This window comes from Cryptomeria japonica, chromosome 1 (genome assembly GCF_030272615.1).
Source record: "Cryptomeria japonica chromosome 1, Sugi_1.0, whole genome shotgun sequence".
Taxonomy (NCBI): Eukaryota; Viridiplantae; Streptophyta; class Pinopsida; order Cupressales; family Cupressaceae; genus Cryptomeria; species Cryptomeria japonica.
Window position 1 is genome coordinate 520,885,181 of NC_081405.1, and position 27,792 is coordinate 520,912,972.

The 27,792-nt window shown below is 37.0% G+C and overlaps 1 protein-coding gene across 1 annotated transcript in view; it reads left to right on the plus strand.

Moving 5' to 3' along the window:
- The window catches only part of LOC131059969 (exosome complex component RRP41 homolog), a 130,771-nt gene that overhangs the window by 15,788 nt on the left and 87,191 nt on the right, over positions 1-27,792 (plus strand). The window contains exon 5 of the mRNA XM_057993036.2: positions 21,657-21,724. Within this exon, the coding sequence (XP_057849019.2) occupies positions 21,657-21,724 (68 nt within the window). The remainder of the gene's footprint in view (positions 1-21,656; positions 21,725-27,792) is intronic.

Genomic DNA, 27,792 nt, shown 5'->3' on the forward strand with positions numbered 1-27,792 from the left:
TGCCATAGGAGTAGTTTTGGGACAAAAGATTGACAATTTGGAGAATGCAATTTATTTTATCAGCAAGAACATGCAGGGGACTGAGCTGAATTACGTTGTCACTGAAAAGGAGATGGTAGCAGTTATATATGCACTCAACAAATTCAGGCATTATATAACAGGATATCCAATATTTGTGCACATTGATCATACATGAATCAGATATCTCATGAACAAACCTTCAATTACAAGAAGATTGGCTCGTTGGTTACTATTGATGCAGGAATTTGACATTACAGTTGTTGATAAACTAGGTAAATCCAATGTAGTTGCAGATTATCTTTCTAGGCTTCAATTTGAGGATGATCTTGCAGCCATAGACGATGCTTTTCCAGATGAACATTTGTTTCTTATAAAAGCACACACACCTTGGTATTCTGATATTCCAAATTATTTAGCTGCTAATAAGATGCCAATTCATTTTTCTCCTAAAGAAAGAAGACTGTTAGTTGAGAAAAGCTTTAATTTCTCATGGATTGCAGATTGCTTATTTTATACTGGACCTGACCAAGTCATGAGAAGATGTGTAAGAGAGGATGAAACATATGATATCCTTCATGCATGTCATGATGAACCATGTGGAGGACATTTTGCTGCTAAAAGAACAACCAAAATACTTAGCACAGGATATTATTGGTCAACATTATATAAGGATGCAACACAATATACTAGAAAATGTGATAGAGACCTACCAGATTTGATGAAATGCCATTATATCCCCCGATATTAGCTGCACCATTTGATAAATGGGGATTAGATTTTGTTGGGCCAATTGATCCTCCTTCAAATGGGAAATCTTATATTCTAGTATGCACTGATTATGTCACCAAATGGGTGGAAGCACAAGCTATGACACATGCAAGAGATAATAAAGTGGCTGAATTTCTTTATGAAGGAATTTTTACCAGGTATGGAGTTCCAAGAGAGATTGTTTCAGACCAAGGACCACAGTTGACTTCCACATTGATTGCAGCGTTGGTTAATGAATACAATATCAGGCACAGGAAGTCTACTCCATATCACCCACAAGCAAATGGTCAAGTAGAAGTCACCAACAGGGATTTAGAAGCCATTCTTACTAAGACAGTAGCTCTTCATAAGAAAGATTGGTCACATAGACTTCTTGAAGCCATTTGGGCATACAGAACATGGAAGACACCAATTGGTTTTACACCTTTTGAAATGGTGTATGGAAAAACAGCAATGATGCCCATTGAGTTTGAGCACAAAACTCTTAGAACAACTTTACAATTGAATATGACTCTTTTTGAAGCACAAATAGACCGCATTCTGCAATTAAATGCTTTGGATGAGTTGAGGAAGATGAACATACAGAACTTATTCAAAATCAAAGAGCTAAGTGGCATGATAAGTACATAAAGGAGAGAAAATCTAAAACAGGTGATTAGGCATTGCTGTTTGATTCAAGATATAAAGATACTATGGGGAAGCTGTAGACAAGATGGTTAGGCCCATATGAAATAGATGAAGTTTTTACAAATGGAGCAGTCCGCTTGACCACTATAGATCTAGTCAGATTCAAGCTTCTAGTCAATGGTCATCGACTATGCCTGTATCATAAGCCTGCAACTAAAGAGCAGTTCTTGCAACAATTCACCAGCCAAGAAAAAACATCAGTTCCTGCAGCAACTGAAGAAGTTCCTTCAGCATCTGAAAAAGTTCCTGCAGCAACTGGAGAAGACATTAAGGGCGCAGTTCCTGCAGCTTCTGCAGGGAACGTTCTTAGCATTCAATAAATTCTTCAACCATGTTTTCATAAAAATATTTCCATGTCTTATGGAAAAATTATTCTTCGATAATAATTTTTTCCGTCCACGTCATCCCATTCCATCTCTCTGTCTATCACTTCATTCATGTCACATCATCTCATTTCACCCCTTTTTGTTAGCTAATCGTTTCATGCAGCATTTATTGGTACGACTGCAGGTATGTACATTGTTTATTTTTTTTATTAATTATGCATTTATTATTTTGCTATGATTATTGCCTATTTTAAATCCGCGTACCCTTCCCTTTGTCCTTTCCGCATGTGTGGACACGTGCCATCATAAGTTGGGGGGGGGGTGTTTTATGGTCCGATTTCCAAGTCGAGTAATTATCCGTCCTTGTTAGTAATCTGCTTTGATTTTCCTAACATTTTTTTTTGAATAAGACATTCTTTGCCATGATTGATTAGTTCATCTTGCCGCCGAAATCATTGAAAGAAACTGGAAGGAAGTAAGGTATTTTCGAGCAAAATATTTTCAGTTCTGCAGGTTATCTCAGTCCCTCATTCTTTGCTGTGGAAATTATTTTGAAAGACGAAATAGACATGGGTGGAGATCCTATCCGCCATGAACCTATAAAGCTGCTTCAGTCGAGTTGGCCAGAAAGAACTCCCACCTTGATTAGTTGAGAAATCTCCCTCCGGGAAAAAAGTGAGTTAGTTAGGGGAGGAAAAGTTAGTTAGGCAAGCTTCTCGATAAATCTTACCAGAAGGATTGTTCTATTGTTCTTTCCTGCTGGAGCCGGTTGGATTGCTTTCCTGCTAACATGGGAAGGTTGGTTGGATGGATATTACGTTACTATAATTCATGACATGTTGCTACAGGATGTCCTGTGTGAGCATTATTTCCGTATGCATGGGTGGATTGATTATTTTCTGAAAATAACAGATTACAATTAAGAAATTGCTTCCGAATTCATCCGTACATTCAACAAAGGAGAGGCTTCTGTTAAGGGATTGAGAATTATTGCCACGGAGCAGCGAATAGCTGAAGTTACCAGGTTGCTGTAGGAAGGGGAGCTGTTTCTTGAATCTAAGGATGCAAGAAGCGCTAGGGCAGAATTTACACACCCAACAGATGAATCCCTAAGGGTGGACAAATAGGGAACTCGGCGGATATCGCTTCCAGCGGAATGGCCCCAGGTGGCATTGTATGTGATGAAATACATTACCTGCGATGGAAGGTATTCAAATTTGCATTCAGTCCATTTTAAACTGCTTAGTCATTTACATCATGGTCGAAGGGTAAATGTTCCCAATTTTCTATATCACCTTATTTCCATAAGTGCGAAAGAAACACGAAAGGGAGGAAATCGTTCTGTTAGTCATCATGGCCTGATAAAATTGTTAGTAGAACGTTCTCTTAGGGATGTTTCTCAAATGGCATGGGGGTATTCGAAGATATACTTAAATTTAGGGAGGAAAATGCTCCTGTTGCAGAAGAATTAGCAGCCCAAGAGGAGCATATCGGAGAACCCTCGTCCCCTAGGGTTTTTGCAGAGAATGAACCTCCTGTTGCCAATGAAGCTTTGACTGTTGTAGAAGAAATGGTGATGGAAACAAATATTGAGTAGCCCTCCACTCATCAAAGTGGAGCGGCATCTTCTAAAGGAAAAGGGAAAGAAGTAGAGACAATTGACGCAGAGAGAGAAACCATAGTGCAGCCTCAAGCAGCGCAGGTTTCTCCTGCAGCCAAAAAGCATAGGCTAAAAGAAAGTTCTCCTACAACAACACCTCTTACAAGAACTGTTCCTACCTAATTTTCATACAGCTATACAAAGAACCCCTAAATACATCCATTTGGTTAGGGTGAAGAGCAATAACTAGCTACCCTTGATATTTCAGCCACCTATCCTTATGTGGCCATTAATGGGATGCAGGGTTGTAGATAAACCATATGAGGAGGCCACCGAAGAAGTCAGATGGGCCAGACTAGAGAAAATGAAGGGATTTTATTGGAATTTGGCTATAGGTTGGACAAGACAGGGAACTATTGGTGACTTGCGAGTAAGTGCCCAAATCAGAAATTTTCCTCTTGCTGGAGGATCAACAAGACACTAAGTTGGGGGGCATGATGAGCTGAGATATTAGCTCCTTTTATTCTTAAAACTCATAAGTTTTTACCATGTTTTAATTTGTATAATGGGATAATAATGATGTATTAGAGTTTGACTATATGCATTACAAATGTTAATTGAACTCATTAAATCCTGTTTTGTCTTGACCAATTATTCCTGTTGCCATGCGGATTATCATAGGTGATATCATGTGTGAAATATATAAGTGTTTTGATTAATTAAAATAGATATATGTGTATGCTTGTATGTTCAATCTTTTTAATTGCAGGAATAAATAAGATGTTGCTGTGACGGTTTTTGCGTCACGACATGAAGGCAATTAGAGATATTCAAGGGGCGGTTAAAAGTTCAAATCAGCAAAGAGAATAATGGGTGTAAGGAGCTGCAAAGGAATAGCAGGGCGCGCAAGACTCATTTATGTCTATCTTCAGTAAACATTAAATCTTGTAATACTGCCATGCTATATTCTTGGCTGCGGTTTAGTAGTGATCCACTTTTTCAATGGCTTAACTTTGTTTGTTCTCCGTCATAAATATTCTCCGCCTTGTTTCATCGACGTGACCTAGTTTGTAGGGAGTTGTTGTAGTTTTCTTTTAAATAAGTGTTTGCGCCTCTTCTCCGAGGTTAGAAAAAGAGAAGGGAAAGAGATACAGAAGATTTAGAAATAAAGTTGCAGAGTATTCTTAGCTTTCTTTCATTCAGTATGTTGTATTGACCTTTGGAAGACAATGAATAAAGTGATGCTATTCTAAGTATTTAGAGTTATCTGTGTAAAGCCTGGATACACTCGTCCAAGGGGGCCCACTTGGTGAGTATTCCTGTGCATTTGTTAACTTAGTTTCCCTTTCCGCTGCAGGAGTCATTCTGGCAAATGACTGTACCTGCAGCCACGGGAAACAGATCCTGTGACTGTTCCTGCAGCCAAAGCAAACAGAGTAATTCCTGTTTGTCAGCTTTGGACTTAGTTAACAAGTTCTTTAATTGGGTTTTATGTTAATGCAGAGTTTTCTTGTAGCCATTCAGTTGTTACAATTCTTGCTTACTTATTTCAAATAGGTTTAGTTGCTACAATAATGCAGAATAACTATTGCAAGAACTTAGTGCATATATAGTGCAGACCCATTTCAAGTAATATGTCCCTAGGTTGATAAACAAATGAACTTCAGTTATGAAGATAATAACTTCACAGAGTGAATGTCCAAACTTTGGGTTGAGACTTTAGCTATAGTTATTGTTCCTATTGGTGAAGCAAACAATAGAAAGGGCCTAGAGAAGGGGAATCCCTGAAGATGATGTAAGTGAGAATGAAGAAGAAGAAGAACTGGAAGGGAATGAGGTAGCACATGAAGAACATGAAAGGTTTGAGGAGAGATTGTTGAGGACAGTATTGACTGTGGGTTCCAAACCCAAGATAGAGGTTCCTACATATTCGGGAATCCTCAATGTTGAAGATTTAATTGACTGGATCAATGATTTGGATAAGTAATTTGACGATGAGGGAGTGGCAAAGGAAAGGAGAGTGAAGTTTGCCTGCATCAGATTGAAAGGCCACGCTGCTATGTGGTGGGACTTTGTCCAATTTGAGAGAGGAAGGAAGAATAAAGAGAAGATTAGTTCGTGGGATTGAATAGTTGCAAAATTGAAGGCCAAGTTCCTTCCTGGAGACTATCAAGCAAACCTTTTCAAAAGATTGCAGAATCTGAAACAAAAGGACATGACAGTCAAAGACTACATTGAAGAATTTAATAAGTTGGTGATTGGATCTGATCATAGCGAGGAAGATATGGAGAAAATAGCCCGCTATATGAATGGCCTGAAGTATAGTTTGCAAGATGAACTAAGTCTTGTGTCCCCAAGAAACTTTGAAGAGGCTTATCAACTTACCTTAAAGGCAGAGGAGAAATTGCAGTGAAAACAAAGTCAACAAGAGAAGAAGAGAGGAAGAGGTTTTAGATGAAGGGGACAACAAAATAGTAGAGGACAGCAACACCATCAAGGTGAAGAGGCTGGAAGTAGTAGTGGGATAGTCAATAATGATGGAGGCTATCAAAATAAAGGTGGAATATCCTATGGAAGAGGAGGTTCACAAGGTAGAGGAAGAGGATTCGTTGGAAAATGTTTCAAGTGCAACCAAATTGGGCACAAGAGTTGGGAATGCTCTGAGCCTTCTCAAGGAGGGCATTAAAGTTTGAGAGGAGCAATCAAATTGTTCATGCTGATCAGGAAAGTGTGGGGTCTACAGTACACCACAAGGATGAACTAGTATCAGGAGAGTCATTATTGCTGAAGAGGGTATCGTTGAAGCCCCAGAAAGAAAGTCAAGAACCTATTCAAAGAGGGGCCTTATTCAAAACTAAATGTAAATCCAAAGGTAAATGCTGTAAATTGATTATTGATAATGCTAGTACGGATAACATTGTTGCAGCAGAGATGGTAGACAAGTTAGACCTTAAAAGGATCAAGCATCCATCTCTCTATAAGGTATCAGGGTTACAAAAAGGACCTCAATTGTTAGTAAATGAGCAGGCCTATGTTGATTTCTAGATTGGAAGTTAAAAGGATAATGTGTGTATCATGGTTACAAAAAGGACATCAATTGTTAGTAAATGAGCAGGCCTATGTTGATTTCTAGATTGGAAGTTATAAGGATAATGTGTTATGTGATGTAATGCCCATGGATGTTTGCCATGTATTACTTGGAAGACCGTGGCAATTTGACAAGAAATTAGTGCATAATGGAAGGGGGAACACATATTGAATTGAAAAAGATGGAGTGAAACATACCTTGATGCCTATGGAGGAGCAAGAAGCAAACAACAACTGTAGCAGCAGCAATAAGGTAATGTTGATAAGTGGTAAGGAATTCATCCAAGAAATGAAGAAAGAAGAAGTAGGATTTGCTTTGGTTCTTAAACCTAGGCATGCATTTGCCACCATGAAACTTGATAATTTGCCTCCTAAAGTGCAAGGTATTTTGAATGACCATTTGGATATTGTTGCATCTTAATTGCCTAGTGAGTTGCCACCTATGAGAAGCATTAGCCACCATATGGATTTGATTCTAGGAGCTAGCCTTCCTAATAAGGCAGCCTATAGGTTGACACCTATGGAAAATGAAGAGATAAGGAAGCAAGTGGAGGACCTTTTGAAGAAGAGATTGATAAGGGAAAGCCTAAGTCCTTGTGCTGTTCCTACACTACTTGTGCCAAAGAAAGGAGGGGAATGGCGTATTTGCACTGATTCAAGGGCTATTAATAAAATTACCATAAGATATAGGTTTCCCATTCCTAGAATTGAAGACTTAATGGATTGTTTGAGTTGTTCCATGTATTTTTCAAAGATAGACTTGAAAAGTGGCTATCACCAAATAAGAATTAGACCGCGCGATGAATGGAAGAGACAACCTTTAAGACTAGTGATGTTTTGTATGAATGGCTGGTTATGCCTTTTGGTTTGTCTAATGCACCCAACACTTTTACGAGACTAATGAATGATGTTTTGAAACCATTCCTTGGGAAATTTGTGATCGTATATTTAGATGACATTTTGGTGTTTAGAAGGTCCAAAGAGGAGCATATAGAGCATTTGAGGCAGGTTCTGAGGAGGCTACACGAAGAGAAATTGCGGATTAATTTGAAAAAGTGTGTGTTTATGCAGACCAAGCTGCTCTACTTGGGTTTTGTGGTGTCCAAGGAAGGACTAAAGATGGATAAAGAAAAGGTTCAAGCCATACTTGATTGGTCCACACTAAAGAGTGTAATAGAGGTAAGGAGTTTTCATGGGTTAGCAAGTTTTTATAGAAAATTCATAAGAAATTTCAGTCATGTTGTTGCTCCGATTCTTGAGACTATTAAGGGGAAGAAGAGGCATTTTGAATGGACTAGGAAGGCTGAAGAAAGTTTTAAATTTCTTAAACAAAGGGTAAGTGAGTAGCCCATTCTTGCTTTGCCAGATTTTGACAAAGTGTTTCAAGTGGAGTGTGATGCAAGTGGATTGGCTATTTTGGCAGTCCTAAGTCAAGAAGGTAAACCTGTAGCATACTTTAGTGAGAAACTAAATGAGGCTAAAAGGAAGTATTCGTCTTATGACTTGGAATTTTATGCCTTGGTTCAGTCCTCAAAGAAATGGAGACATTATTTGCTTCCAAAGAAATTCATTGTGTATATAGATAATCATGCTCTACAGTTTATAAACAACCAACACAAGTTGAATCAAAGACATGCCAAGTGGGTTGAGTATCTTCCAAGTTTTAACTTTGTTTTGAAACATAAAAGTGGGCAAATGAATAGAGTTGCTGATGCTTTGAGTAGGAAGAATTTGTTGCTTTGTGAAATACAAACTAACAGTGTGGGTTTTGGAAGTTTGAAAGACTTGTATGCAGATGATGCAGATTTTAAGGAAGCATTTGAAGCTTGTAGTGATCCTATAGGTAGGAATAGAGAGCCTTGGGTAGACTATATGATCCAAGAGGATTTGCGTGCATACCTAGAGGGTCCATGAGAGACAATTTGTTGCAGGAAAAACATTGTGGTAGTCTTGCTGGTCACTTTGGACAAGATAAGACTTATATGCAGTTGAGTACTCATTACTTTTGGTCAAAGATGCATGCAAATGTGAGAAGATATGTGGAAAGGTGTAGCATTTGTCAACATGCCAAAGGGAGAAGCCAGAATGCTGGGCTATATCAACCACTTCCAATTCCAACTTGGCCTTGGGACTCAGTATGGATTTTGTATTGGGTTTGTTTTGCACTCAAAGGGGCAAGGATTCTATATTTGTTGTGGTAGACAGATTTTCTAAAATGGTGCATTTCATACCTTGTAAGAAAACTAGTGATGCCACTAACATTGCAAATTTGTTCTTTAAAGAAGTAGTACGGTTACATGGGATTCTGAGAAGTATTATCTTTGATAGGGATGCTAAGTTTGTGGGTCATTTTTGGAGGACCCCATAGAAGAAATTAGGGAGAAATATGAGTTTTAGTTCTACTTACCACCCCCAAACAGATGGTCAAATAGAGGTTGTTAATCAAAGTCTTAGTAATATGTTGAGGTGTATTGTTGGCAAAACACCAGGTACATGGGATTTAGCTTTGGCTCAAGCTAAGCTTGCATTTAATGATTCTCCTAATCGCAGTATTGGTTTTAGTCCATTCTATCAAAGGGGAGTGTTTGAATTGAGAGATCTTGGTGGTTTGGAAAGGCGTAGTGCAGCAGGTGAAGATTTTGCGAAACACATACATGATGTCCATGAAGAGCTAAAGAGGAATATTGAATCTAGCAATCATCAGTATAAACAACATGCTGATAAAAAGCAGAGGGAACATTTTCAAGTTGGAGACCTTGTCTTGGCTCATCTGAGGAAGGAAAGGTTTTTTGCTGGTCCCTACAACAAACTTCAGATGAAGAAACTAGGTCCTTGTAAGGTTCTCAGGAAATTCTCTACCAATGCATATGAAATCGCTCTACTTGCAGATTTGGGCATCTCTCCTATCTTTAATGTGGCAGATCTCTATTCATATAGGGGCAATGTACAAGAAGATGACGTGGAGACAGAGAAAATAGTCAATCTGGAACAACAAGGAACTCCTTCCACTCCGTTCGTAATAGAATGCATTCTTGATACACAATTGATGAAGAAGACCCAAGGCAAGGAATGCTTCAAATATTTGGTTAAGTGGCAGGATCGACCAGTAGAGGATTCTTCTTGGCTCACTGAACCAGAGATCATTAAATTGGGTCATACTGTTGTTGATCTCATGAGTTGGAGCTCATGATCTTTTCTCTACCCGGGGAGCCTCATGCAGGGTCATTTACTCCTTTCACGAGTTTTTGTTTGATGTTTCATTTTTCTAGTTAGGCTTTTAGTTGCTTTTTAGTTTTCCTTTCTACTTCTTGTCACAGGTTTGTGGAAGTTGGCCCTTGTTTCTGTTCTTGTCTTAACTATGATAGGAAGATGTTTTCACTTCAGCATTCTAAGTTCTAAATCGTAGTCGACAGATGCACATTGGGGCAGTTGGTCACAACGGTTCGTGGTGGCAGATGGTTGTCAAGGCCATGTTGGCAGCCGTTAGTCAACCGTTCCTAATGCCTCTCTATTTAACAAGCAACAATGAGTGTATTGGGTTGGATTGGTCGAGTAGAGAATCAGTCAAAAAGGAGAATAACACGACAAGTGCAGATTGACTGGGAGCCTGACCTGAAGGGTTGTTGGGCTTGTAAAGGGATCGTCTAGATAGTCTGCAAGGAGTTTGTTTTTGTAGGTGTGAGACAGACCGATTTCAATAAGAATCGACAAACCTTGTAATAAGTGGGAATCAAATAACAATCTAATTCTCCATTGTTCAGTTGTGCATATGATGATTGCCTGAATAGGCACGATTGATTCTGTCATATTTGTAGTAGATTAATGATGTTATTTCTTCTTTTCTAATACCTGAACTTCCTATCATTAATTCCCTATCAGTTGCTTGTAAGTTTCTCTATTTGTTATATTGATTTGGTGATCAGCAAGGCGTGCCATCAATCTTATTAGTAAGAGAAAATGAATCTCAAAAGTTGAGCTAGGATCTCCAATTTATGAAGGGCAAAATGTGGATGCATCTTTAGAATTTGTTCAACAAGAAAATTAGGAATATGAGTCTTCGCAGGATATTGATATTCCTATTGTGGATTGTCTCATTGAACCAGGAACAGTAGCAGTTGAAGATTTGGGAGATCCAAAAATTCCTATTTTGGATGAAGATTTTGACGAATGAATGATTTTAGCATTGAAGGGAATTTAAGAGAGTGAACAATTGTATGAAGGCATGGAATGGTCCACCATACCTGAATGGTTGAAAGAGTGAATGTAGAAGAAGGCAGTGGTAGAAGTACAACCATTGGACGATTTAGATGAATTTCTAGCACAAATAAGTAAACCTGTGGAGAAAAAGAAAGCAAAGAAATTCTCTAAAGTCACAAGAGATAGTTCAAGGTCTCGCGCATTGCAAGTTGCAGTTCCAAAAGTTGATAAAGCAAAAGAAGATATCATCCCTGAAGAATATGAGGTAAGGACAATTGATTTAGGACCTACAATGCAAATGCAAGAGGTTAAAGATTTGGATGACTTTGTCGAAGTCATTAAGGAAAGATTTAGAAGAGACCAAGAAAAGAAAAATTAGTTGAAAGAAGAGAATCGACAATTGAAAGAATGCCTAAAACACCTGATGAAGCCCGTTTGGTAGGAAGATGAGACATTTGTCCCACCAGTATCTCTTCCAAGGGAATCAATTGAGAGTTTTGAAGAAATGATGGTGGCAATAAAGGAAACAAAGGAATAGATCGAGAGCAATTCTGACAAGACCAATAAGTTTGTGGAAGAATTGGTGTAGGTGCATGGAGAAGTTGCTACATTCATGTATATAATTCAACGTGTGGTAGAATTGTGGGAAGATTTCCTAGTTATACAAGATAAGACAATTCCATGTTTGCATGTATTGAAAGAAACTGCCAAGCAAACTTTGATTTGATTGATGGAAGTGTGATAGAAGTGAAGGACATATATGGCTTTGGCCATTGGTATTATGAATTGATAGCAAAAAAGGAAATCTTTGAGAAGATAGGTGATGATTGTGTACGTCTGGAAGGAATGATCAAAGGAACTCAAAATTAGATATTTGTTGTAGTTGCAAAATGCTTGGCCAAGAGATGATTAGTGACGATGATATGAATGTAGAAGGTTTGAAAGATATTGTGCAGAATAACTTTTTCAAAGTTTCAAGTCTTGTTGTGAAGGGTCACTTGAGCAAAGCTTCTTCATTCATGTTCTTTGTGGATAGCTTTCGAGGAGAAGGATTGGAATGGGAGAGAACATTTGCCACATGGGCTGATGATGTGGATGTCATCGAATACAAGTTGGATATCGTACCAAGTGTACCAATGACAGAAGTTGATCTTGTTGTGTCCAGGTTCATTGAATTTGCCATTGGAGAAAGGGATAATGGACATATCATTCTAGATGAAAGTTTGTTGAAGGATTAGGTGGTATGGAATTTTGCCATTTGTTCTCTTTCCTCGCATTTTGTGCCTAGGTGTTCATTTTCCATTGGCTAGTTTTTAGTGAAGTTTGGTCAGTTAATTAGTTGGTTGTAACTAATCCTAATTAGGGTTTAGTTGTCTTAATCTTGGCCGTTGATTTCAAATCAATGTAGGTCCTTCATTTGTAATAAGAGCTCTATATAAGACTTGCTCACTTCATTTGTAATAGGGAGGACTTATGTGAAATTGTTGCCGAAATACTGCCAAAGTGAATAGAAGACTCATTGAAGCTTGGTGAGCCTGTGTTATTTTGGATGTTAGCATGGTTTCATATCTCTCAAATTTAGATTGAGTTATTTTGAATTAAGTTACTTAGTTGAATGGAAGGCATTGTTGATGATTTGTGGTGAAACCTACATGTTCATACCAATTGTGGTTTGTTGATTGCAAGTCACAGTGCATGGTTAGACTGAACTCCATTTATGCTTAAGTTCAATTGCTTTACTATCATTGATTCACATTATCTTTGGTGTTAATATGTGTGGGCAATTTGAAAATTCTTTATATCTCCTTAGAAGATTGCATCACCTTTGTGTAGTTATTCCTAATGGTGAAGCAAATTTTGATTTGGTTCCACCGTGTCATTAATAATTTATTGCATTGTTAGAATTAGATTAGATTCCTAAACCTTAATTTCTTTTGCATTTTATTTCAAAAGAGCATTCGTAGAGGTAGTCAAAAAGAGCTTTATCGTTGAAATCCCAAGTCATTCTAAGGGAAAGAATTGATTGAAATCCTAGAAAAACCATGTAAGTCCCTTTGTGTGAACCAGCATATCACATTAATAACCTGAGTTTATCCAGAACATTTAAGTTGATCATTTGCATTGTAAACCTTGGGGTCTTCTTGATTGATCATAATCTTCAGCATTCAAGTTTTCCTTGTTCAAGAGAGTGTAGGATACTTTGTATTCTATTTTGTGTTCGAGGTGCTAAAAAAACACATCAACACTTTCTTGTAACCCCCAAAAGTAACCACCATCAAAACCAAAGTGGAAACACTTGTAAGGGATGAAATCTAAACCGTGAAACATCTTCTGCTGAAGCATCTCAGTAAGGTCCATAATTGCAATCCCTATACCTTATACAATCTTGGGCAACAAGAAGAAAAGTCTGCTCAACCCAAATCCATAATCCTCAACATATCTCCTCATGATGTCATGCAGAATTACAACTGCAAATGTGAATTCCTGCAATCTTCTTGCTAAAAGGAAAGCAATCCCAGTAAGGTCCAAAGTTGCAATCCTTGTAACTAACATGATCCTGGGCAACAGGGAAAAAAGTCTGCTCAATCCATAACCATAATCCTCAACATATCTCCTCATGATGTCATGTAGAGTCACAACTGCTAATGTGACTTTCTCCAATCTTCTTGCTAAAAGGAAAGCAATCATTTGCAGGAGTTCAACAAACTCATCATCATAACGCCACATGGATCTAACAGGCCTCCTTTGTACTATTCTGATACAACCATGAAGACTTGTGAAAACTCTTAGTATTCCAACTCTGAGGGTCTTTGAATAATGAAATAAAACATGTAGAAGTTCATTGTCTTGAAACAACACTAAGAGTAAACTATCAAAGTTTACATCACAAACCTTCATAAGGTGAACTCTTAGAGTTAGGAAGGTCTGAAGAAACAAATGATCACTGCTGTTCAAAGATGGAATAAGCAAAGTACAATATGATTTTAGTGCTCTACACAAGGAACAACAACAGAACCAATGTAATTCCCAAATCTAAGCATGTGAGATGAGCATTGTGTTGCACCAAAACAACTCAAAAGTGGCTGGGAAACATATCCAAGCAATCTCCAACTGAAAACCTTTCCTTGACAAAAGAAATGTGCCAACCTCTGAATGAGAGCGAACCAAAATGTGAGGCGACTAACCTGCAACCAAAAAGCACCTAGGGGTATCTATTTTGTAAAATTCACTTAGGTCTTGCACTTGGACTCCTACATTGGGGCCCTAGAATTAGATGTGGTGGTTTGCTTGGTTAAACATTTATCATTTATACATATAATGTTGGATATTGCTGCTGCTAGGATATGTTGTTGTCATTGATGTCAACATATTCCTGTGTTCTGGTGTTGCAGAGAGTTATTTTGGTGTTTTGGTGATTGTTGAGAGTTGAGCTGGTTGGTTTATCTGTTTGATATGCTGAACCAACTAGAGATACTTGATTCAATATTGATTTCATGATGATATGTGGTGATTTGATTGAGTTATGGATTCTGGTATGAGAATTGTTTTTTCAGTGTTTAGTGTTGCAGTGTTATGGTATTTGATCCGTTGTGCTCCAGAATGATTATATCTTGAGTTGCGGATTTGGGAGAGTGTTTGGGATGTTCGTGTGTATCTTCAATTCAGATGGTTTGTGATTTGGTGCTCTGCAAGTTATTTTTCTAGTCCCAGTTGCTGCTGTTGAGTGTTTTTGAGTATCATCGTGTTGATCGATGGAGATTTGATTAAGTGGTGTTGGTGCAGCTATTGCGGATGGTTCTAACGTACTTGTTGGTGTTTCCTAATCGTGTCCTATTTGTTTTGGTTGTCCGCATTGATCATTGTGCGCGTTATTGAATATCTTATGGGTCCGGTTATGTTCTTCGTGTTATGCGACATTTTCGGTGGTGTAGCGTGTTGCGGATGATCTTGGCGAGATTTCTGGTGGTGTTGCATGTTCGGTGGAGTTGATTTGGGTCCATGCTATGTCGTCTTGGCATTGTATTGGTCTGGTGGTTGGTTTATGTATTGTGTGGTGTAATTTTGTAATTAGGTGTTAAGGGTTGAGCCGACCTTGTAGTCAAGGTTGATGATTTTTGTAAATAGGTGTTATTTCCATGTAATTGGTGGATAGGTGTTGTGTCTGCATTATCAGAGAGTGGTGTATGTACGAACAAGTGAATTTTTCTTTCGGCATGAAGTGTAGAACATAGTGTGTTGTAGGGCAGACAATTGTGCTTAACTGGAACTGTCATCAGACATTTGGAGATGCTATTCTTTCAGTTCATCTAAATCAGATTGTTGTCCGAATGTTATTGTAAGGTAGTGAATTTTCCCTGAGGGTTGTAGCCATCCAGGTTATCATATTTTGAGCAGCGAGCTCTAGGCAGTGTGCCTGAATGCATGTGCATTCCCCATTGTAATATTTTCACATACTATTGGAGAGTATCATCTTATTGTGGGTAGGTTCCCACCGTGGTTTTTCCCTTAACCGTGGTTTCCATGTCAAAAATCTTGGTGTTATGTATGTTGCTGTTATTGTGTTTATCTTTGTTGTTGCTGCAGTTAATCAAATTTGAAGTTGTGCTTAAATTGTTTAATCTAGGGAAAACTGATTCACGCCCCCCTCTCAGTTTTTCTTCATTGTTGTTGCCAACAATTGGTATCAAAGCTAGATCCTCCGGAAGAAGCTTGATTGCTTGAGGAGAGTCAGGTTGGAAACCTATGTTTTCAAAAAAGAGAGTCAGAGATTTGATGGAAGCAATTACATTGTATGGAAGGATTGGATGGAGTGTCATTTGAAGTGTCTTGGATAAGATTATTGGAAGATTACAAAGAATGCCTACACTGTTCCTCAGAATGGTTCAGTTACCGCAAATGAGATCAAGGATGTTGAACATAACATAAGAGCTAAGGAAGCATTGCTGAGTGCCTTGACCGATTCAGAGATGACTAATGTGATGGGACTGCAAACTGCACATGAGATTTGAGAGAAGTTAGAGACCTTGTATGAAGGAGTTAAACATATAACAGTTGCTATGCTGCAGAGTTTGAAATGAAAGTATGAGATGTTGAAGATGGGAGAAGATGAGAATATATCATCCTTTATGGCTAAGGTGAATGAACTTGTCATGAACATCAGATGTGCCGGTGGAACTCTTGAAGAAGATGAGATTGTTGCTAAGGTGCTGAGATCCTTGCCTCCTACTTACAAATCTAAAGTTGCTGCTATTGATGAGATCCGAACTGTGACTACTGTGACAAGAGACATGTTGGTTGGTAAACTTGCTGCTTTCTAGTTGATTTGGAGAATCACATGGTAAATCTGAGACTGCATTTAAAGCCTCTGTATTTGGGAAGCAAAAGTATGATCCGGGAGAGAGTTCATCTAGGGTTTCAAGATATGAAAGAGAAATGAGATAGATGGAAGAACAAGAAAAGGAGTTGGATGAGCTTGAAGCACTCATTGCTCAAAGATTGCCTAAGGGAGCCGATAAGTATGATGGAAAGTTACCTTTGAAATGTTTCTCTTGTAATAAGATAGGACATTTTGCCTCTAGGTGTCCTGAAAGAATGTCAAGATATGATAAACATGGTAAATTTGATAAGAATGATAGATATGAGAGACATGATAAGTATGATAAGCCCTATAAGCCTAACTGGAAGTACAAATATTAGAAGAAATGTTATTATGCTGCTAATGAAGGTGTGACAGATGAAGTATCAATGAATTTGGAAGATAAATTTGTATTTATTGCTATCAAGGAAGATGGTCCGGTACTAGTGAATTCTATAAGTTGCATGATTGAGGAGAAAGCTTTGGCTACTAAGATTGAAGAGAAATATGAATGGGTAATTGACAACGATTGTTCACATCATATGACAGATGATAAAAGTAAATTTGTGAATATGGATAAGTATAATGGCGCTATAGTAAAATTTGGTGATGATAAAGCTTGTGTAATTTGTGGTAGAGGTTCTATTTCCTTTGATGGTAAGCATAATACTGATGATGTCTTATATGTTCAAGGTTTGAAGCATAATCTTTTGAGTGTTGGATAGATGGTTGACAAGGGATATGATTTGCAATTCAAGAATGGTAAATGCAAGATTCTAAATGCCTCCGATATAGAGATTGCATCAGGAACTAAGACTAAAGGTAATATCTTTCAATTGGACGCCGGTGAGAAAAGTTGTTGATTGCTCAGATAGATGAAAGCTGGTTGTGGCATAGAAGGATGTGTCATGTTAATTTTGACTGCATGATTAAGATAAGTTCTACTCAAGCTGTTATAGATTGCCTAAAATTGTGAAACCTTCTAATCCGGTATGTAAAGAATGTTAGTTGGGAAAGCAAACAAGAATTACATTTAAGAGTAAGCAGTACACATCTAATGGATTATTAGATCTTGTGCATACTGATTTGTGTGGTCCTACAAGAGTGAGAAGTGTGCAAGGTGACAGATTATTTCATGTTGTTGATTGATGACTACTCTAGAATGATGTGGGTTGCTTTTCTAAGGGAGAAATCAGAAGCACTATAGAAATTCAAGATATTCAAAGCTAAGGTGGAGACAAAGACATGATTGAAGCTGAAATGTCCGAGATTTGATAGAGGAGGTGAATTCACATCCGGTGAGTTTGATTCATTTTGTGAAAAACATGGAATTAGAAGACAATTATCTGCTCCTAGAATCCCTTAGCAAAATGGAGTTGTTGAAAGGAAGAACAAAACTATTTTGGATGCTGCTAGGACTATGTTGATTGAAGGAGATGTTGCGAAAACCTTTTAGAGAGAAGCTGTTAGCACTACTGTATACACATTCAACTGGGTGCATATAAAAGGTGATTCTGATAAGACTCCTTATGAGTTATGGTTTGGTCATGTTCCTATAGTTAGATATTTCAGAGTTTTTGGAAGCAAATGTTATATCAAAAGAGATGAGGATATAAGAAAGTTTGATGCAAGATGTGATGAAGGAATCTTCTTGGGGTATTCTACTAAGAGCAAGGCCTATCGGTGTTACAATAAGAGGTTGAAGAAGATAGTGGAAAGTGCAAATGTGAAGGTTGATGAGTCACAAAAAGAAGATCAGAGCATGCGAATATGAGTTTGATGACCAGGATATCATTTCAAAAGTGACTACTGAGAAGCAGAATGTTTCGGTAGAGACAGTTAATCCAGATATTGCTGCTGCCGGTGAAGAAGCTCAAGAACCCGAGAATCAGAATAATTAGAAGACTCCGAGGTATGTGATATTAAATCATTCATTAAATCAAATTATTGGTGATAAAAATAAAGGTGTGATGACTAGGAGAAGGATTGATGCTGAAGAAATATGTTTGATTTCCAAGATTGAACCTAAAGATGTTGCTGAAGCTTGTAAAGATAAGAATTGGATAAAAGCTATTGAAGAAGAATTGCATCAGATTGAGAAGAATAATACATGGGAACTTTTTCCGAGACCAAAAGACAAGAATGTGATTGGTACAAAATGGGTATTTAGAAATAAATTGAATGAAGCCGGTGATGTAGTTAGAAACAAAGCGAGATTGGTATATAAAGGATGCTCACAGATGGAAGGCATTGATTATGGGGAGACTTTTGCTCCGGTAGCTAGAATTGAAGTTGTTAGATTACTTCTTGCATATGCTGCTTATAAGAATTTCAAGGTATATTAGATGGATGTGAAGTCAACCTTTTTGAATGGTGATCTTGAAGAGGAAGTCTACATTGAGCAACCAGATGGGTTTTCATTATCAGATGAAGGAGACATGGTATGCAGATTGAAGAAAGCACTGCATGGACTTAAACAAGCCCCTAGAGCTTGGTATGCTAGATTGGATAAGTATTTGATGAAGTTGGGATTTTGCAAAGGTACTGGTGACATTAATTTATACTTTAAGGTTGCTAATGATAACATTTTGATTGTTGAAGTTTTTGTTGATGACATTATTTTTGGAGGAGATGATGATTTGAGTATGAGGTTTGCTGATGATATGCAAAAAGAGTTTGAGATGTCTATGATAGGTGAGATGAAATTCTTTTTAGGATTGCAGGTTATATAGACTGTTAAAGGCATTTTCATTTCACAATCTAAGTATGTGATGGAGTTGTTGAAGAGTTTGGGTTAGATGACTCCAAACCTGTTGGAACTCCTATGGTGACTGGGTGCAAGTTGACTAAACAAAATGAATCTCCGAAAGTTAATCAAACCTTGTACAGATCTATGGTTGGTGGAATGTTATACTTGACTCAGACTAGACCAGATATTATGCATGTTGTTCGTCTTTGTGCAAGATTTCAAGCTGATCCTAAAGAAAGTCATGTTATTGCTATGAAGAAGATTTTCAGATACTTGAAGGGGACAGTTGACTATGGTTTGTGGTATCCGAAGAATGATGATTTCATGCTATGTGCTTATACTGATGCTGATTGGGTAGGTGATGTTGATGAACGGAAGAGCACTATTGGCGGAGCTTTCTTTTTGGGGAAGAAGTTGGTTTCATGGGCGAGTAAGAAGCAAGATGCTATTTCTTTATCTACTGCAAAAGTTGAATACATTGCTGCTGCTAGCAACTGTACTCAGGTAGTTTGGATGAAGCAGATGTTGAAGGACATTAGAGTTGTTTATGATGAACCTACTGTTATATTTGTGACAATTCAAGTGCTATTAATATTTCCAAGAATCCTGTACTGCATTCTAAATAAAGCATATACCAATTAAGTATCATTTCTTGAGGGAAAAAGTTAGTGAGGAAGAAGTCAAATTGGAGTACATATCTACAAAGGATCAAATTGCAGATATTTTTACTAAGCCTTTGCTTGCAGATACATTTATATATTTGAGAGACAAGTTAGGGGTCTTTGCCCCTCCTGATGAGAAATTGCGATGCATCAATCTGGTGGACTTCATAGTCTTATCTTCTTATCCAGATTGATGAGCAGGTGCTACTACTTCGTTGTAGTAGTCAATGTGTGGGTCAGATATGTGAGTTTATCCTAAGGGGGAGAGATTGTCCTTCGTAGAGGGAGAGATGCATGATTTGTATATGTCTTTGGCATTGCTGTCAAAGGGGGAGAGAAGCATGTGAAAAACTGCCTTATCTGGAAGCTTTGCGTGCATGATCTTAGGGGGAGATTGCTGGTGTTGATTTCTTTCTTTGCTTTGATTGTTTTTCACATTCATATGTTGCCATCAATGCCAAAGGTGGAGATTGTTGGATATTGCTGCTGCTAGGATATGTTGTTGTAATCGATGTCAACATATTCCCGTGTTCAGGTGTTGCAGAGAGTTGTTTTGGTGTTTCGGTGATTGTTGAGAGTTGATTTGGTTGGTTTATCTGTTTGATATGCTGAATCAACTAGAGATACTTGATTCAATATTGATTTCATGAGGATATGTGGTGATTTGATTGAGTTATGGATTCCGGTATGAGAATTGGTTTTTCAGTTTTTAGTGTTGAAGTGTTCTAGTATTTGATCCGTTGTGCTCCGAAATGATTATATCTTGAGTTGCGGATTTGAGAGTGTTTGGGATGTTCGTGTGTATCTTCAATTCAGATGGTTCGTGATTTGGTGCTCCGCAAGTTATCTTTCTAGTCCCAGTTGCTGCTGTTGAGTGTTTTTGAGTATCATTGTGTTGATTGATGGAGATTTGATTAAGTGGTGTTGGTGCAGCTATTGCGGATGGTTCTAACGTGCTTGTTGGTGTTTCCTAATTGTGTCCTATTTGTTTGGTTGTCCACATTGATCATTGTGCGCGTTATTGAAGATCTTATGGGTCCGGTAATGTTCTTCGTGTTATGCGACATTTTCGGTGGTGTAGCATGTTGCGGATGATCTTGGCGAGATTTCTGGTGGTGTTGTGTGTTCGGTGGAGTTGATTTGGGTCCATTCTGTGTCGTCTTGGCATTGTATTGGTTCGATGGTTGATTTATGTATCGTGTGGTGTAATTTTGTAATTAGGTGTTAAGGGTTGAGCTGACCTTGTAGTCAAGGTTGATGATTTGTATAAATAGGTGTTATATTCATGTAATTGGTGGATAGGTGTTGTGTCTGCATTATCAGAGAGTGGTATATGTGCGAACAAGTGAATTTATCTTTCGGCGTGAAGTGTAGAACAAAGTGTGTTGCAGGGCAGACAATTGTGCTTAATCGGAACTGTCATCAGGCATTTGGAGATGCTATTCTTTTAGTTCATCTAAACCGGATTGTTGTCCGAATGTTATTGTAAGGCAGTGAACCTTCCTTGAGGGTTGTAGCCTTCTGAGTTATCATATTTTGAGCAGTGAGCTCTAGGCAGTGTGCTTGAATGCATGTGCATTCCCCATTGCAATATTTTCACATACTACTGCAGAGTATCATCTTATTGTGGGTAGGTTCCCATCGTGGTTTTTTTCTTGACCAGGTTTTCCACGTCAAAAATCTTGGTGTTATGTGTGTTGCTGTTATTGTGTTTATCTTTGTTGTTGCTGCAGTTAATCAGATTTGAAGTTGTTCTTAAATTGTTTAATCTGGGGAAAACTGATTCTACCTCCCCTCTTAGTTTTCTTTCATTGTTGTTGCCAACATATAAGTATGCAGCATGTTTCCCAGGGATTTGAAGGTGAGTCTCCTCTATCAGAGCCCTGATGGTTTGACCTTTGAGCTTATCTTATTTGATTAGTACAACTAAATCTGTCCTTATTATTGGGGAAAAGCAAAATGCTGTGAAGCCTTTCCCGGCTGATTTATTAGACTTGCTTAGTGATGCCACTAGGATTATAGCACCATATTCATTACTCATGATTTTTGTTGCTTGTTTATGATGCAAAACTTAGCTCTGCTGTGTATTAAGATTTATAATAATTTCACAGAACTTCTCTTACTGTTTTGTTTTATGATTCTTTATTTTCAGGTTTATTCCCCTGCTTTTCTTATGGCTTGTTTAATGATGTTTTGTTTTCAGGTTCGTTGTGAATATAGTATGGCAAATTTCAGCACGGGAGATCGTGTGAGACGTCCAAAAGGTGATAGGTAGTGAAATCTTCTTAAAACATCCTTAATGTTTATATATGTGAAAGTTATGTTGCATCTCTGTTGTCTGTTGTAGTAAAATTCATTATAGTTCCATTGAATTGAAAAGTATCACAAAAGCAAATGATGGTAAATGAAGATGCTGTGTTGTCTGGTGGTCAATCTCTGTATCTCCCATATTCTCATGTTCCACGAAGGTTCAGGGACAGGGAAATCAGAGAATTGAGTTCTAGTGATGGTTGTTGTGAACACCTCAAATTCAATGGATGTGCAGATTTATCATATACAACATACAAAAAATACAATTAGTAAATAGACACTGTCAACATTTCAAGAGAAATGCTATATCTTATTAATTGTAATCAAACCAGTTGAAAAGTCCAAAGCATCAATCTATAAATATTCTAAAATAGGTAAATCTTTCACTAATTCTCCTAGGAGTTAATTTTTCTTATCTGTTCTTGTATTTGCTGTTCTAATCTTTGAGGCTGTTAACAGGTGTTGTATATTTCACGTTTTCACTTCAATATCTCATGTGACTGTTTTCAGCGATAGCTATCATTTGGTTAACGGTTTAAATGTGAAAAGGCTCAACAAAAATTTTGATATAAGATTGGAGTTGCTTTTGTGTTATCTGGCAATAGGGTATTGCATAATATCCCAAAAATTTTAGGGAGATCAACTTATTTCTAAATTGAGTGAATTCATAATGATAACTACTTTTCACCTCTGAAAATGTGCGAAAGGGAATGGTCCATAGATGCCAGGTTTAACACTTTGGCCTGCTATTTGGAAATGGGATGAACATGTTCTCCATCCCATAGGGTAACTAGCTTAAAGTACACAGAGTATTGTTGTAATTGAGGTAAGCTTTTGAACTAAGTAGTCTTTGCAAACTTATTTTCACACTGAGCTTTGTATGTTTGTTTATAAAGTTGTCAATGCATCCTGCCATTGCCTTGTTGTCATTCATCTTAGTCCAAATAAATATTGTGTGAACTAAATTTAGCACCCTTGGATTTTGTGCCAAAAAAAGTTCTTTAGCTCGTCCATATGCCTTTTGCTGAATTGTCTAAAGTTAGCAGTTGCAATTATGTATCTACCATGTGTAAGATGATTACCCTTGGATTTTGTGCCAAAAAAAGTTCTTTAGCTCGTCCATATGCCTTTTGCTAAATTGTCTAAAGTTAGCAGTTGCAATTATGTATCTACCATGTGTAAGATGATTATGTATTGGACTCTGCAGTAATTTCCCTGGTACCCTACAAGTTTGAGTCATTTTAGATTTATTTTTAATTACAGACCATAGATTTTTTGCAGTGGTATCATGACTTTGTATGAATGTTTGATTAAACTTTTCATGCAAAACAAATTTTGAGTTTATTGTTTGCTGAATAACACCGAAGCTCTTGCTTATTTTTAAACGTAAATAACATTTTTTGGGTAATGGTTTCCAAAAATCTTCCAAATGGTTAGAACTAATTTTTGAAAGAAAATTATGCCTTTCTGCAATTATAAGCCTCAAAATTTCAATCAGCAAGATATCTTCTGAAAATTGTATAATACATTTGAGAAATATTTTGATCTCATTTTAAAAACAAGAGGAACCAAGGACCTTTTAGCCTTAGTATTCTGTTGTACACCCACCAAAATGACCCCTTATTTATCCCCATGTCAGCTGATTGGGATGTCATTGAATGATTGATGTCTTGTCTTTATTATCTAAGTGTGTTAAAATACAAACAAATGCTGTGCAATCTCTTCATTATTTCTAAACTACATCTACAAATTGTGTATGAAGAAAAAAATGGAGCTTTGTGCCCAAAATGCCAAATTGTTTAAAAGTGGCAAAATCTCCTCTGCATGCATCAAAATGCTAAAAAATCAAGTTTGTCCAATTTGGATGGAAATGTATGGGTTAATTTGGTTTTTTCTTTCTCTGTCTGCTAGTATGATTGGATTTTGGGAAAGGTCATCTAGGCGCAAGTACCAAAATGGTCCTAAAGGTTCATTAAAATGGTGAAGTCATGCTTTATATGTAAAATTGGTCAAAACAGTCATTTAGGTATGTCAAAATTCTTGATTTGTGCTTTCAAGTAAAATTGGTCAAAATGGTCCATTGGTATGTCAGATGTGTCAGGGGCATCAATTTGGCTACTTAAAATTTAATGTCCAATATAAAAAAATATAAAATAGGAATAATCATAAAAATATAATTTAGAAATAAAAAAAAGTGTAAACAGTAAAAGTTTAGAAATTGAAAAAAAGGAACTATCAAAAAGAAACATTGAAAGAAAGTTGATAACCTAAAGACAATGCTAAAAGCCAATGCCTTTGGTGTGCCTTGATGTGTTAGCATGTTGGGTGGGGCGAAAGGCCTGCTTGGCGTAAAAGGCCAAACAACGTGTCTGGAGAGTTGTGCATGTGTGAAGGCCACAAGGCCTTTTTAAATTTAAAAAAAGTCATAAAAAAGCCATCTTTTAGGTTTTTCACTTTAAACATATCAACAAATAAAAAAAAAAAACTTCATTCGAAACTGCTATGCTGCATGCACATGAAAGGAGATAGAATTTTCAAGGATCTGCCCTTTTCCACCATTCCATCATTTGGAGCTGGTTTTATAGGAAAATATATTTGTGATCATCCTGCAACCAAAGGACTTCATCAAAAGGTGATTAATGGTAGATTTTATTGTTGTTTCCGAACTTGGTACAAAAGATGAGGTGCACATGCAAGGGTATTTTAATAGGCAGATTTTGATGAGATTTCACTTTCTATTTAGATTCTCTTATCTTCAGATTTGATATTCTTACCTCTTCGTTGTATGGAAAGCTAGGGTTTGAAAGAAAGACTTCAACCAATTTCATTGCACTGCTAAGGTCTTTCTTTCAAATCATAGCTTTTAATACCTTTGGGCTAATATGTTTTTTGCCTCTTGTATGTACATATTTCTTGGTGTTTGCTTTTTGGCCAAAAAGTGTGTTTGTGTTGCAATAGGTTAAGTTGTTTGTAGAGTCATAAAAGATACAAAAGCTCTTATTTGTGTCTGGAAGAAGTACCCAACTTGTGCTCATACCTAATAAGCAAAACTTGATGTGGTAGACTAGTTTAATTTCTCTTACATTTTGAAACTCCCCTAAAAGAAAACTTTGTACGTGTGAAAATATTGATTTGTCCATAAAATAGTCTTTAGGGGTTTTGTTCAAGTTTTAATTTTTACAAAGGAGCTTCACTGTCTAATGTGAAGAAAGGTTCTACCCTATATGTTATTACATATTGTGTTGTCCTAAAAAAGTACAAATTAAAATGCTAACATATTCTTTCATCTTTTGCATGTTTTGTTTTTATAACTTGCTAGTTGCTATGCATTGGGTTGAGTTGACCTACTTTGGTTGTTCATGGAAAATTATATATCGTCTTTATTCTTTGTCACATCTATCTCTATCTTTTGGGTTGCCCATGATCTTGTTGAGTTTTAGAGCTCTCTCAACTACCTCATTTGATTACTTTTTTGTACTTGTATTTTAATATTGTATAATTATTGCATCGTAGTTTCATGGATCACATGCTTGTTTTTTTAGCGATGTGCTAAATCATATGGTTGATTGTTTATTTTGTAGTTGATGAATATGTATACATTTTTGAATTGTTCTTTGCATTTAGATAATACCATTAGGGATGATTGACTTTTATTACTTTGTGCATATGGTAGGAATATTAGAAATGAAGGCTATAGAAGCATGTTTGTTAAAACAAGATAAATCAATAGAAACTAAGAAACAAAATCCATTTTCTATGGAAAGATGCGAAATAAACCATATGTTTGCATACTATGTGTAAAGAGTTTTGTGCCATTCAGTTGAATTATTTTCTATGTTCCACAATGTTTCTAGGATAGGTATAGTAGGAAATGTAGGGACATGTTTTTGGGATGGTAGGTGAAGGGAGTAATTTTTTTATGGGACGACATGGGACAACAATTATTAAATATAGAAAATTTTAAATATTCATAAGATAAAGCATTCACCATTTTGATTATATAACCATTTTACAAAACATTTGACCCAAATTGAGAATTGTTATGAATCCACATATAAATTAACAAAATTTCAATGTCTAATCATTTGAGTTTTCATCAGCAATCTGTATATACAACAATATGACAAAATGTAGAGAGCTAAATCTGCTGCCGCTATGTCTTTGCCTCATCTTTGCCTACATAAAATTTAGAGTCTAAATTTGAGTCACCACCAATATAAGGGACTGCCTCATCCAATGGAAAATCAAGTGATCCAATTGTGCCTCCTCATCTGTGGCATCTTCGGGACTAACATCTCACAATGCAGCTAGATTTTGTTGATCTTGAAGTTGCAAGGCACTATACATGGCCTCCAACTTATTTGCTTGTCTAGAGGTAAGCCTATTTTTTTTGATTGATTGAATGAAGTTGTGTGTGGACCAATTTCTCTCTATACTAGAGGAATTGACAACTTGTGAATGGAGGTGAGTGTCAAGCATCCTCAACTCCATTGTATCCTTGCCATGCCATGTCCACCATTTAGTAGAGTCGGTTTGGGTTAATCTCACCCTATTTGTCTTGGCCTCAAGTTTTCTGTATGTTGGAGATTGAAGATTGACAAAGGTAATTTATTGCTTTTGAAGTAAAGCTACCTCCTAAACGCATACATCTTTTGAAGAGCCTTCATGAATCCTTCTTTCTCCTCTTCATTTTCATAAGGAGGCACTCTCTTACCCTTGATGCATACCATTTGAGATTTAGAACATAGTTCGCTAGATGAGGTGGGGTGTTCATAGTGTGGCACTACCACACTACAATGATCTTGATATGCTCCTAATATAATCCTAGATTAGGACCCTTCCTCTACATTGCTTTCTTCATTTTGTGAAACATGCTATCAAATGTTGTTTGAATCTCTCCAAGACTAGGAGAGTTTGTATCAATATATCTAGTGAATCATACAATAGGTGAGATAAAGGAGCAACTATATCTGCAAACAAAAAATTCAAAAAAGAATAAGATTCAAATAACAAAGAGTGAATGCTAATACAAAAAAATTAAAAATTTACATGTTACAAAAATTGATAAAAAAAATAATAAAATAAAAATTCTCTTACTTCACAATGGACTTCCAATCATCATCAAGGATCTTTTGCCTCACTCTGTTCACCTTTGCCCACCTACCCCACCGTGGATTAACCATCATTAACTATAGAAGGCTCTTTCACTTCAAGCGTCCTCTCTAACAAAATAAATTAACTAATAGATCTAGTTTTCATAGGTTTGAGAAATTCCTTATATGATTAAAGTCTTGAAGAGAGCAAGTGAAGTGTAGTGGTTGCAAATGAGCATCTATATATCTCTTGCTTTACCACCACTTTCTTCTCCCAATCCATCTTCCCTATGTCTTTCAATGCATTTTTCAACACATGAATACATGGGGTTCAAAAACTATGCTCATAAGCACCCTCCACCATCATTCTATCTAACTTAGAAACATGTGCTAAATTAGTGGTCACCTATACAACATTTGAGTCCTCAACCTTGTTGATGACCTCTTTCAAAATCTGAAATTTGAAGTTTGTATGTTTGTGCTTCCTTGAACAATCATTAGCTCAAAGAACACAAGATTTAGTTAACATTTGAATGTGGCTAATGTCTAATATTGGTTCACCCATCCATGATTATCAAGCAACTTGTCCTTAGCTAGGTTTGCCTTATATCGTTCATCACAAACTTGATTTGAATATTGTCTCTCAAGGAGGGTGGCATGTTGTCTATGCTCTCCAAGATAGATGCATGAACTTTTTGAGTCCCAAAATTGCTGTTCCACAATCCTAGAGTATCAACCAATCTTCAAGGTCGTTGAGTTGTCTTCATGTAGATAGATTATGGTCTCATCACTTAGTTTAAATGATTAGAGGCCAGCATGTCATGCCCTTGCCAATTTTAAAGAAATCATAGCCTTTGTAAAATGAGATCACAGCTTTTATAGCAATCAAACCTAGGCAATTAAAATAAATAGGGCCGACCAGAATATTTAATAATA